The 13520-nt window shown below is 35.0% G+C and overlaps 1 protein-coding gene across 1 annotated transcript; it reads right to left on the bottom strand.

Moving 5' to 3' along the window:
* Nucleotides 1-1425: 1425 nt before the first annotated feature.
* On the bottom strand, nt 1426-7879 carry LOC110109218. The gene is made up of 5 exons (XM_020840176.2): nt 7375-7879; nt 4317-4466; nt 3803-4061; nt 3187-3405; nt 1426-2200 (listed from the first exon to the last, which is right to left on the bottom strand). Exons 1-5 carry the CDS (start codon nt 7645-7647, stop codon nt 2010-2012), a joined length of 1092 nt encoding a protein of 363 aa, XP_020695835.2. The 5' UTR covers nt 7648-7879; the 3' UTR covers nt 1426-2009.
* Nucleotides 7880-13520: the final 5641 nt, after the last annotated feature.

Genomic DNA, 13520 nt, shown 5'->3' with positions numbered 1-13520 from the left:
GTAGGTTAAAGCTACCTAACTGCTGCCTTGCCGAAAGATAGAGAAGCAAAAACAAGTGAAATCGAAGTTTTGCCGACAGACCCGCGTCAACCAGAAGTTCGTTGAGGACACGAAAAGCTGCCTAATAAATCATGAGTACCTGCGTTTACTGGAGCTAAAGACAAAACAAGACAAAAAACCAAACAATGTGCGGGAGATTACCCTCTGAAGGGCCAGTCTACTGCTACTCTATCAATCCGATTTCTCACCTGAAAAAAATAATATATTTGTATGCCTTTATAAACCACTAAAAACAATTCATCACTCGTCCGACAAATGCCATAGATGGGAGGGACAAATTAAAGGGTAGATAATGAGATGAACCAATGAATTCAAATGACCGGAACAGAGAACAAGACAGCTTTAGGAATAGAATGACGTATCTGTTTTTAATAGCAGCGTAAGAGGCAGAGAAAACGAGCAAGGGCGAACTCAGCTCCTAACATTTCAGGGTGGCAATGGCAAACTTTAAGACACTATATATCTGCGGTTCAAGGGACCCCGGCCAGGTCCTCTGCGGGGTTCGAGATGTCCTGGCGGGCACGATTGCCTAAAACTCATAGTATTTTAAACTTTACATAGGCGGGGGCAATTGCCTGCAAAACCCTTGTAACTAAGAGACTGCAAAATAAATAAAAAGGGAAATTATCTAAAACACACCATATAAAAAAAATTAAAAAAAATTTGAGGGGCAATTGCCCCCTGGAACCCATTGGTTCCGCCCGGTGAGAGAGAGAGAGAGAGGATCACAAAATATTTTTGACTTTTATGAAAGATAAAAATAGTCCTCAACTATATTAAAAACTATTTTAATCCCTCCAACTCCTTAAAAGAAGAACCAAAATCTCCTATCCATGGGACAATTTGATTCAATTTTTTAAAGACTTGAGGGATCAAAATATCTTCTTAATATAGCTTAGGAGATCTAATTTTGATCCTTATAAAGAGTAGATGAACTATTTTTGACATTTTTCTTTATATATATATATATATATACTATTCTCCTCCTTTTTTTTCTTTTTTTTTTCAATTGCCACTCTATGTTACAACACTGGTTACATCATAAAAAAGACTTATAAATCAAGTTTAATTAATTTGACTACTAATTTGTCTACTCATTTGAGTATTTAAAAAAGTTGAGATTGATCATATAATATCTATAAAAGTTTTTAGAAGTCAATTTTATCTATGTTTTTACTAATTAAATTTATAAAATATATGTTAAATATTATGATGAACACATGAATTTAATTCTGATCAATTTAAAAGTCCCACAATTGCAATTATCTGCTCATGCAATTGAAGTCATTCATTAACAAAATTTTTAATCTTCTAATTCACAATCAATCGATCTTATGAGTTTTTAAAATCATGTATTTCACTAATTTAATGTCCTGAAAGAGAATGGATGATTTAAATCCCCACCAACAGCCCCTTATATCATGTCAGAGCTAATAGCTAGACACAAGACTTATGATTTTGATTTACGGTGAGAATAATAAGAATCAAACCTTAGGCTGGTTAGTGAATCCAGTTATAGGAGACTATCTAGCTTGGTTCGTAGAACATTTGTTTGGTTAAAGATTTAATTTTTTGCTATGGTAAGAACTAAATGCTTAACTATTGACCCTACATATTTGTATTGGTGTTCACCCAATTCCCAAATTACAAGCATATATAAGTAACTTAGTGCAATATGGTGAATTTCATCTAGAGGAATTAACATAAAAAGAAAATTTTGGTCTTCATTCATGTGTATTATAGTCTTCCAGTCCTTCCAATCCCTTCCACTCCACTCAACTATGCCCTACCATTCCCATTCCTTCCACTCCATATACATCTACTCCACAACTTCCCTTATCTTCACTGCTCCTCACAGCCCTTCTCTCCCGACCACATTTTTATGAGTGTGTGTGCGCTTGTATGAGAGAAAGCAATAGAATGTAAGTAGTAATCACAATCTATAAAAATTAAAAGAAAAAAAAAATCACACATCCAAAGCTTGAGACTATATGAACCTTATCTGGAACTTTGCTGAAAACTAATGTCTTGACAATTGGAGAGACAATTAATTTCCTTGACATTTGAGAGAAGGTCGCGGAGGGCTCCAGAAGATTTGAAGGGCCTAGAAACAAGATTTGAAGGACCATTCTTTCCCAACCTATTACCAAAAAAAAAGAGAACTCAAATTACTTTTGTTGTGTAAAAAAGGTTCTTTGGAACCTTATGTGCCACAAAGTATTAGAATATCATCTTAAAATAAACGAGAAGTAATAAACAAATATAATGAAAAATTTTACATGAGGATTCCATATACCAAGAAATTAAATATGTTTCAGTGGCTTAAAGAAGTTTGTCAAACTATATCATTAAAAATAACAATACATCATATGTTAGTAGCAGAGTAAACTTAACCAATGAAGAGGTTTACACATGGACATGAACAAGAGGGCAAAGAAAAACAATAAGAATTTGATTCAAACATAAGGGAATGTCAATGAAAGATGGAGCCAAGCATATTGTTTTACTACAGAATAAATATCAGAACCTTGCATGTATTAACAAAATTCTAAGACTTGGTTCTTAACATGGACAGAGAGAATAGTTTTCATTTTTATATAGCATTGTCCATCATATCTTAAAATTTTATCCAGAAAGATTTGAAGTGGATCTCAAGAAGCATCAATGACATTGCTCTGCATTCCCAAGAAGGAACTCTTAGGTCATTATATGGAGTAAGAATAGGCTAAGTCTAATATACCACCATCAGGTTTAACAGGAAAATTTGAACTCACAAAGTTTAAAGAGTTGAAGTTGCATAGTTTAAGCAAAGAAAAACATATGATATATCCTTCTACTGATAAACAACATGCAATAGACTGAATCTGAAAGTTATATTTCAAGCATCCCTTCCTTGTAAGGTATCCTGCATCATTTCAAGGTATAGAAGTTTTGTACATATTGTTTTTGTGCAATTGTTGTTCAACCATAACTAGAAAACTTTTGCAGGTAGCATGTCCTAACTTCAACAATCATCATTTTGTATATAAATTTCTAGAGTTGACAACCAAGAATTATTCAATAAAGAAAATTAATCAGAACTTACGCAGTGGAATAACTTCCAACTACTCAATCTACACAATGTACCTTTTTGGCGGTTTGAGTTGTTATCAACTACAGGTTCATCAGGAACCTTTTTTCCTTTGCTAAGGATTTTGACTGCCAAACCATTCTTAGCAGATTTTAATAAGGATTCTTTGCTGATACAATCAGGTGGCCGACGTGGAACAAAAATTACAGCATCAGTAACAAGTAAAGTTCTTGAGCGTCTATGATAAAAAGCAACCTCTACATATGGTCCAATACCTGCAAAATAAAACCAGTTTATGATAAATTTCCAACAAAATATTCTATGTCAAATAGATTATAAGGAGCAGGATCTGCTAGTAATGTTTGGCCCCGCAGGTGCAGTCTTGCTTTTCAGCAGCATGTAGCCTGCCGGCCATGAAAAATTGTGGTCCTAGTAACACCTGACCTAGGTGCAGCTAGGACGACAAGCACTGTGGCACAACAGCAGCTAGGACCACATGTACTATCGCGCAACTATGGATGCCAAAACGGCACCAGACAAAGCCTAAGACAGGTTCACCCCTTTGAATTGGCTACAGATATTGAAATTCATTAGAAGTGCGACAATCAAGTTCATAATTAGCCATCATAAGAAAACAAACTTATTATTTCTAATGAGAAGGGGTAATTTTACCAACTTCTGCTAAGCTTAGGACCTTTTGCTCAATCTCATTAGCCCACGGGGTAGAATCATCCTCATCTCTTAAAGCTTTTGCACGGAAAATGCCAAAGAATTCAAGTGGCAAGTTAAGCGGCCAACTCCATTGCCTAGGAGCCACCCAAACTTGTGCCTTTGGGAACTTCCTTGAGAAAGGCCCAACAAATATCTTATGCTCATAAGCAAAAGTGGGAAGTACAATGTATTCAACTGGTGCGTTTAACTCTTCCACAAGCTGACCTTTCAAAATGGGTACTTTGAATCAATAAATTTGTTTAACTCAGTCGAATAAAACATAGAACATGATAACTGATAATTATAACAAGGAAATTGAAACCACCAAAGAAATACTATATTCATGGGCCACAGCGTACAGGTATGTATGGAAGTAATTAAAAAGAAATGCATATTGAAATGACCACTGTTTTATTAGATTTTATTATAATCAAATAATATATGACGATTATGAGAGATTGAAGCAGTGAAGAACCTGAATGCATTCTTTGGTCGGAGCAATAGGTGCATGGATCCACAAACCCCCAGATTTTAGCCTGATGACTGTCATTCTGATGTTAGTGGACACGCTGCTGAATCCTAACGCTTGCTCTTGCTCGAATAGCCATATGCAGTCTTTCAAAGCCTTTATAAATCAGAAGCAAATGGGAACATAAATCACTTTTGTTGAACCAGAAATTTATGCCATGAGCAAGTTAACTTTTTTAATAGAGGAAACAGAGTTAAATCCAAAAGGCTATGATTCACTTCATGTAGCTTAAGTGTAAAAATGCAGCAATAATTCATTGGATTAGTCCAAGAAACCAACTTCGTAAATTTGAAATCCAAGTAAACTGTAAACATCTATAAGAAGCACTACATGCTATGTTAAAAATAGAAATAAACGAATGCATAATACTTGCAGCCAGTCATGGATGTATACAACTGGAAATAATCCCACATGATCAAATATAAAAGCGCAACATAGTGTTCATTAACTCATCCACAAAGGTCATATTCAATTGTTAACAAGCATATCCATTTATTAAAAATAGCGTTTGTTCCAGCCCATGCGAGTCAACATTGAATGTTCAAACTTTAAGAAAGCAAGGAGCATGAACAAATCCTGATATCTATCCAACCCTTTGTTCTAAACATTTATCTTCTTACAACAGTTCAGCTTTTTTAATTGAGCTCCCTAATTTCTTTAAGCTTACTTCCATTTATATATAAAGGCATTTTCAAGTATCCACACTCAAACTTGACCCAATAGGCCTAAATTCAATAACTCTTTGTTTATGAGCCTAATAATTGGGTGGGCAACCCTATGGTCAATCCTATTTAGTTTCAGCTTTTGTGACACCTGCGTACTTCCACATATGCTAAGAATAGAAAAAGCTAACATAAGCATTTGAAACTTATTCTAATGCAATGCCATCAGCTCCTGCGGCACACAAGCCAATCACCAGAGCTTTCATCAGAAATAATTAACTCATCTCTTTCATTTTTTTGGAACTTTATTTTGATTGCGTTATTTTGTTATTTCATATAATTTTCATGTATATCTGTATAATTGTGCGTGTGGGAAAAAAGTGATAATTGCATGTATGTTTGAACAACGTGTTTCCTCCTTTGCTTGAGACAATTAGTGCAAGCCATGCAAGCTTGATTGGGCTGACTGAATGAAGGCCGTTTTGAGATGTGGAGGAGAACCAACGAGGTGAAGGAGCTACTCATAGGTTCAATAATGCTTGGAGTTACTTTGGTAAGGCATCGACTTATGAATTAGCAACTAACACTGATGACCATCACTGTGAAGGAATGAGAAATGTCTAGGTTCAATGCACCTTTAGACAATCATTTATGGATTCAAGTACATTGGTGTAGAAGCTTATACACTTCTGTTACATGTTCTCTTATTCATATAACTTCTATGTCCTTAACTCTTTGTATTCTTAAAATCTTTTGGTTTTCCTCATTTTCATTATATAAAGTTTCATGAATAACCATGAAAATGATAGGAAACACTTGTAGATCTCAAGTATTTCCTATCAATCTTCGGAAAACAGCGAGAATTCTTCACAAAAGTTCGCACATAACGACGAAAATAGTAGATAATTTGTATTATTTGATGAAAGGAAAACAGAAAATAGCAAGATACAATTGATCCTCTATTCGAGAGGAGGATCGATCTCTCCCAAATCTCTAGACGCCACTAGAGCTTAAAGAAAAACCTAAATCTAGGAGATCTCAAATTTCAGCCAAATTCAAGATGCCCTAACCCTAAGAAAACAAAGTATTTAATGCATACAAATCAAAAGGAAATCCCTAAATAGTCCCTACATTCAATTTCCCTCCTAAACTTCCTAAAAATTCCTTCCTAAAACGCTCCCGTGGAATTGCGGCTCGCGGGGCATCCGCCAGAGGCAGAAGAGCATCACGGTTTTGCCCGTAAACCGGTACCACCTAGACCGGCTGGACCGGTCTAACAAAAAATTAGGTTGTAAACATCATATTTAGAATAACAATTGACAGTTCTGTTCTTTAAACTTATCTTGCTGGCTAGAATACTTAATCTCTTCCTTTGATGAAGTTGAGTGATATCCTTCTTTTGGTAAGAAAGAGGTAAGTATCCTGTTTGTTTGTCTTAGCATTGCCTTTTCATTCACAACTCTTCAAGCCCTTAACACCATTACATCATATTCCGGGCAACAATTTGTTGGTTGAATGCATGTAAGAAAAAAAATCGAGTGACAACATTCTATTCCAAGACTCAACTGACATATAGAATATTTCTGACACAAAATAGCTCATAAGACCAACAATAAATACAAATAACAAATCCACTTATGATGCTTAATTGATAGTCAGGCAGCTAACTCCAATAAAATAGAATTGCTATGGCTAACACAATTATATCATAAAAAAAAAAAACACCACAACTGATGAGACTTCAAGAAATATTTCCCCAACTAACTCTAAAATTAAATATGCTCTTAGTGGAGTTCTCGAAATGAGTGGTCCCCTACTATGTTACGAGAAAAAGTGTAAAATTGTAAGGTTTAATACTTTAACTTGATACATAGGATGGGTTATGCATAAAATGGTGTGCAACAGCATTAATCACTAACTTAGAATTTACCCCTAGTTTTACGGAATATTGATGAAATAAATAAAGAAAGCAAACTAAATGAAAGCATGATCATAAAAAAGTCTAAACTTAAAGCACTAAGTAAGCCAAACAAAAACAATAACAATAAGCCTTATCTTACTAATTGGAATCGGCTACATTAATCATTTTTATCCATTGTGTTCTATTAAGGATCAAATTCTCATTTAAATATAAAAAAGTCATTTTTAATCCTTTCTAATCAAGTTTTTTTAGATCTACCTCTACCTTTTTTAACATGGCCTAGATCGAAATCAACTTTCCTAACAGAATCCAATCAATCAAGCTAATTCATAACTTCATACCAATCAAAGGTGTTTCCCTGCCATATCTTCCTTAATAAGAAAAAATTGATGAATTAAAAAGTAAATAAGGATAATTTCACCTCAGTCCTTATAGTTCGCCTATTGAGAAAAGGCCCAAGCGGGAAAGGAAAACCGGTAAAGTTTATATAAAACCTCCCTGCTCCACCAGTGCCAGCGTTCGCAGAAGCCACAACGAAACCCCCCAAATCCCTCCTCTTGCTGACGGATTTCTCATCAAAATTGATTTTCTTCGAAACTCCGCCGAAAAATTGGCTGTTCGAACTCGAGAAATGGATAGATTTCTGGCAAAAGATAGGGCTCAGAAGAATCGCAGCAGCCACAACAGTCGCCATGCTGCTCACTGCTCACATCTACACGTCTTCAAACTCAAAAAAATTACTGGTTCTCCTGGCTATAACGGTAGAAGGGGGCACCAATTTGAGATATGTGTATCGATGTGCGAGTAATTTGAGTTGGCGCAATATGGATAATCGATCTTATCAGATGCCTCTCGTGGACGTGAATCACCGAGACCCTTCGACCTAGATGAGAGGGATGGCCCGAAGAAAAAATTCTATTAAAATTTTATCCGCTCAAATGTTCAGAGACTACCGAACCAAATACAGGAAAATGTATAGGACAATTCCAAGAAAATTTTCGAACAGATATATATATATATTATTTTGTTCAAATATGCTTTTAATTAAATATTAAATCAATGAAATATAAAAAATTTGATATTTAAATTCTAATATTTAAGAGAAGACCTAAATATTAACTATAATTACTTACTATCCAAGTGTCTAATTCTCTTCCCCACTTCACTTATTATTACTTTGGCATGTAAAGAGAGGAAAATACAAAAGATTAGCAAATTGAGCTAAAATGGAATTGTTATGGCTATAAGTAGCAAAGCATGAGCCTAATCTACTTTACTTATTAACTAGCTTATAATTCTAGTTTATTTAGCCGTGAGTTATAGCTCGAGATCAAATTATATCTCGTATGGTACATAAGCTCAAATTCAATCTTGACCCAATTATGTTAGTTGGCTAGCAAGCCAACTTGATTGAATGATGCTCCCTTGTTTTAGATTAAATCTTGTAACAAGATTCTCATGTAGGGATGTATTTGAGTCAACTTGTTTTGACTTAACTGGCTAACGAGTTTGTGAGTTGAGTTTCTCAAGCCACAAGCTTGAACTTGAATAATAAAAACTCGAGCTCAAACTTGATGAAGCTTGACTCGCTGACTCATAAAATAGCTTGAATAGAGTAAACATTTAATCTTATCTATCATTTCTTGTCATTTTACATTATTCCTAACTTCACTTGGCATAAAGTCTCGCAAACTCCTCTCAATGATGTTGGTCATGTCAATGCCTTCACTATCAGGCTCCAACCCCAACTTCTTTTTCAATTACAGGTTTCATCGATATTTTCTCTAATGAGACCATGCTGCAACATTCATTGACCTTTTTCATACCATTGTTCTCATCAATCTTTATCTAAGGAAATCTTTGAACGATTTCCTATCAAGTTGAACTTGAGCTTGGAAATAAATTGAATGCGCTAAAAGTGTTCTCAATGTTTAAGGTTAACACAAATTTGACCTATGAATCAAGCTAAATTTGTTGTGACTTAAGCTTCATTTAACTCATTTTGTCACGGTTCAAGATTTAAAGTGAAAGAATTTTTTTTATCGTTTTATCCTTTTATTTGACAACTAATGATCAATTATTATAACCGGATCAATTTATATCCCAATCATTTTGAGATCCATAGCTAATTATTTGCATTAAATAAACTCAATAAATAATGAAAAACATAATTCATATTAATGAAAATAGTAGTTAATATTTACATTATGTCAGTAGAGTAAAAAATAATATATATAATAGCTTTCATAGGCTACAAAATAATATACATGAACCAAAAGAATCGAAAGAAAACTAAAGCATCATTACAATTAAGCTTCAATCCAAGTGCTCCTTATATTTACCTAAAATTATATAAAATTATGTAATGAGCATGAAAGCCCAGCAAGTAATCACAATCTTACAATTAAAATCAATGCAATAAGAAGATAAATAATATATTATAAATCATATAAAGAAATTTATACATCAGTATATATATCATTTATATGTATCAAATACTCATATTATAACACATCACATATTAGTTAATTACATCGTTAGTCACAGTATCAATAAATAGTATTAGTGTTAGTTACAGTATCAGTATAAGTATTAGTATTCTTAGTGTCAATCACTATAACAATAACAACAATCACTAATTAACAATAATAATCAATATCATTATAATATTCAGATATTCGTAAGAGAGTATTTTGATCTTGTTTTTGCACTTATGACTTCCAATCAGTCGTTATTTATGACTCTCAATCAATGAACTCATTATAACTTACCTTAAAACATGACAGTCGTCCCGATTATTTATAACTACCGTCTGTCAATCAATCTTCAGCTCCTTATAACGCATATCCACTAACTCCCACTAGTGTATCACATGGACCTCATGAATATTACATGAGATTATCATATCATATTCATACATCATATCAAATTCAGACTATTAGCAATATTACATTCTTACATAACTCAATCATATCAATTATTTCAATACATATTGTCTTCTAGTCTTATCACGTCAAATCATAGTACAACACTTTTCAACCTATTTCCAATTTGCCTTTTTTTCCTATTCATTTTACCATTAAATTTATTTTACATATATTTAATAAGTGATAAATCCATAAAAATTAAAATGATCAAAATAAAAATAAGAGAATATTTACTTACAAAGATATGAACACTTTTTATAATAGAAGCTACGGACAAAAAAGGCAAAAAAAACTAGATTTCTCTCATTTCTCTATCCTCTTCCTCTCCCCTCTCTCTTTCATTCCCAAGCAAGTCACGGTCAGAATTGGCGAGGTGGCAGCACTACTTAGGTTTAGAATAATAATAATAATGATACTTAATGCAAAAATTATCTTGATCCGGCACGAATCTTGAGGCAAAAGTCAAGTTGGAAACTTCAAAAATTAAATCCGGAAGCACCTGAACTCCAATTTCAGCAAACTTATAGTCAAAATGAGCGTCTCGGAAATACGAACCCAACGACACCAAATTTGACTCAATCCGAGCCCAAATGAATCCAAATCAAGGACCCAAAGCGCTATTGGAAGGTTCGAACCACAATTTGAGTTACCAAACGGTCTCCGGTTTTTGCAAGCTTATAATAGAATCGAACGGCTCGATGAGACGAATCCAACGAGCTCAAGATCACCGGATTCTGACATCACTAAGGCTTTCAAATGGCTGACGAACGGTGTATGATCAAAGGATTCAATATCAGCCGTCCATTCAACAACTCCCTATTCGCCCATGATCTCACACCTATTTACGAGCAATGCCACTCCAGAAAAACTATAAATTGAGTCCTAATTCTTCACAAGGGGGACTCAAGTGAAGAGAGAGAAGATGAAGGGAAGAAGAAGAGAAAGGCGAAAAGGAGAATCCCCTCCTCCTCGACCACCATCGGAGTTCGTCCTACCGCCCGAACACGCCGGGATTCTGCGTGATATTCGGGAGATCGCAGGAATTCTATCCAACTTCCACGTGATGCTGAAATTCTTCCCAATTTACAATAGAGTTCCCTCTTGGCGCCGAAACTCCACCTAAGTGAAGCCGGAGTTCTCCTCTGCCACCAACACACGTCGGACCTTCACTCTTCGCCAAGTTTCTACCCGATACCGGACTTCTACCGGTTATCGGACTTCGCTGGACGTCTATGCTAATATGGACTTATTTCCATTGTTGGACTTCTACCTGACGTTGTCCTTCTGATCTTCGTCGTCATACTACAATCCTTTTGACCTCCGTCGCCAGCCGACTACGGTTCTCCTGACTCACGTCGCCCGCTGACTACAGTCTTTCCGACCTCTGTCGCCCGCCGACTACGGTCCTCCTGACTTACGTCGCCCGTCGACTACAGTCCTTCCGATCTCCGTCGCCAGCCGACTACGGTCCTCCTGACTTAGGTCGGCCACCGACTACAAGCCTTCCGACCTCCGTTGCCCGCCGACTACGGTCCTCCCGACCAAACGAACATGCCAATAGTGATTCTTTGTATTCATATCATGTAATGTACTTTATAAAATGTACATCAAGGCTAAGGCCTTCTCCTAAGGAAGGGCCTCATTTGTAATCGACTGTAATACTAGTGGATTCATTCAAACTGGGCTAGGCCCCGTGGTTTTTCCCCATTTTCAGGGGTTTTTCACGTAAAAATTCTGGTGTCTCATAAATGCTAGACCCTCTCTCTTATCTGATTGAGTGACGGATTTTCGTACAACGCTAAGACGATAAACTTTATATTTCTCTACCACCGCGAATACTCCTGGATGCAACAAATAATAATAATAACAATTGGGTTTATGGTGAATAACACAAGTCACAAATGCACAGGGACGCCATTTTGGTATTTTCCTCGCAGTTATGTCTCGCAAACCCTACGGGAGAGATGAACGAATAGGAGAGACTCACTACACCTTCGTTCGTGCGCATGTCGCACGCAGATCATTTGGTGAGTCTTGTTTCGCAACCATAACTTTCATTACCAAGTGATTTTATGTGTGGCTACCAACTGAAATCTTTTCTACATGTTATTTCAAGGATTTGACTTTTATCATATTTCTTTTCCTTTCATTTTCTTTATTTATGATTCTTTCTAATTTTTGCAGTTTGAATTGATATGAAATTATAAACAATCACTTGAGAATTGTTGTGTTTGTTACGTCTATTTCATGAATGTATATTCTCATTGTCTTCAAGAATTTCATAGTATATAAGCATCTTTATATTTTTTGTTATTCTCATTATAAATCTCTTAATAGTTTAACTCGGTATTGTTCGGTATTGGTCTTCACATAATAGTATTTTTCATTTTTGTTGAGCAAAATCGACCAATACTCAGCAATACCGAGTTACGCAAACTCCTGGGTCCGTTCAGGGTCGGGTCGTCGGGCCGCATGGTAAAGAGTAAGTGCACGTGACGACATATTATAGGCTACCTATTGTAGCTCTATGTCAGGTAACCTGAAGAAATTATTTTTCGATGTGGAGACTTCAAGAATTGATAAAAAACTATATTTAATATCATGAAAAGAGGTAAGTTATTCAAACAATTTATGTCTTTTATTTTAAAAAAAGTTTTTTAAACTATTTTGTATCTTTTTTTATTCATAATTTTGTATTCTTTTAATTTCTAGTAACAAAGTATGGAATTATAGTGTCATTATTATTGTAATTTTATTATTTTTAAATAAAATTAGTATGTAATATTCATAGAACTTTGTCTTCTATTTTACTTATAAAAATAATTTCTTTCAAATATTTTGACATTAAATAAAAAAATAGTTATATATTTGTTCAGATAAAATCTTTATGAGGCTTATAAAATTAAATTAAATATATTTATATTTAGACTTATTTTAGCTAAAATATATATTTTTAATTATTAACAAATATTTGCATAAGCATGATTCAGAATATAATTATACTTTTGAGTACGAATTACAACTTCTAGGTATTTTACCTTAATTTTTAAATTATTTTTTGTCTTGGTGTAAGCGCGGAACAATTATTACGTCCTTTGATCGGATGTAGAGCTACATTCGGCCGCCAATAACATATCGTCACGTGCTCTTACTCTTTATCGCGCGGCCCGACGACTTGACCCGGACCGAAACCCGGGAATGCTATGTTCGCGTATTGCGAGGTATTACTCGGTATTTGCTCAGTATTGCTCGGTATTGCTAGGTATTACTTGACAATAACCAGAAATACCGTTCTGTGAAGATCAATACCGAGCAATACCGAGTTGTACCGAGTTTTTCTAGAAAAACTCGATACAACTCGGTATTGCTCGGTATTGTTCGGTATTTGCACGGTATTGCTTAGCAATAACGAGAAATACCGCTATGTGAAGACCAATATGGGTCGGTATTTCTAGAAAAATTCGGTACAACTCGGTATTCCTCAGAATTACTCGGTATTTGCTCGGTATTACTCGATATTTGCTTGATATTGATTATTGCCGAACAAAATTAGCAAATTCTAGAAATACCGACCCATTTTGGATCGTTCTGGATCGGATTGTCGGGGGCGCATGATAAATAATGAGCGGTGGGCGGCCTA

This window comes from Dendrobium catenatum, unplaced genomic scaffold (assembly GCF_001605985.2).
Source record: "Dendrobium catenatum unplaced genomic scaffold, ASM160598v2 fragScaff_scaffold_1520, whole genome shotgun sequence".
In the NCBI taxonomy this organism is placed as follows: domain Eukaryota; kingdom Viridiplantae; phylum Streptophyta; class Magnoliopsida; order Asparagales; family Orchidaceae; genus Dendrobium; species Dendrobium catenatum.
This window is presented reverse-complemented; position numbering and strand designations above follow the sequence as displayed.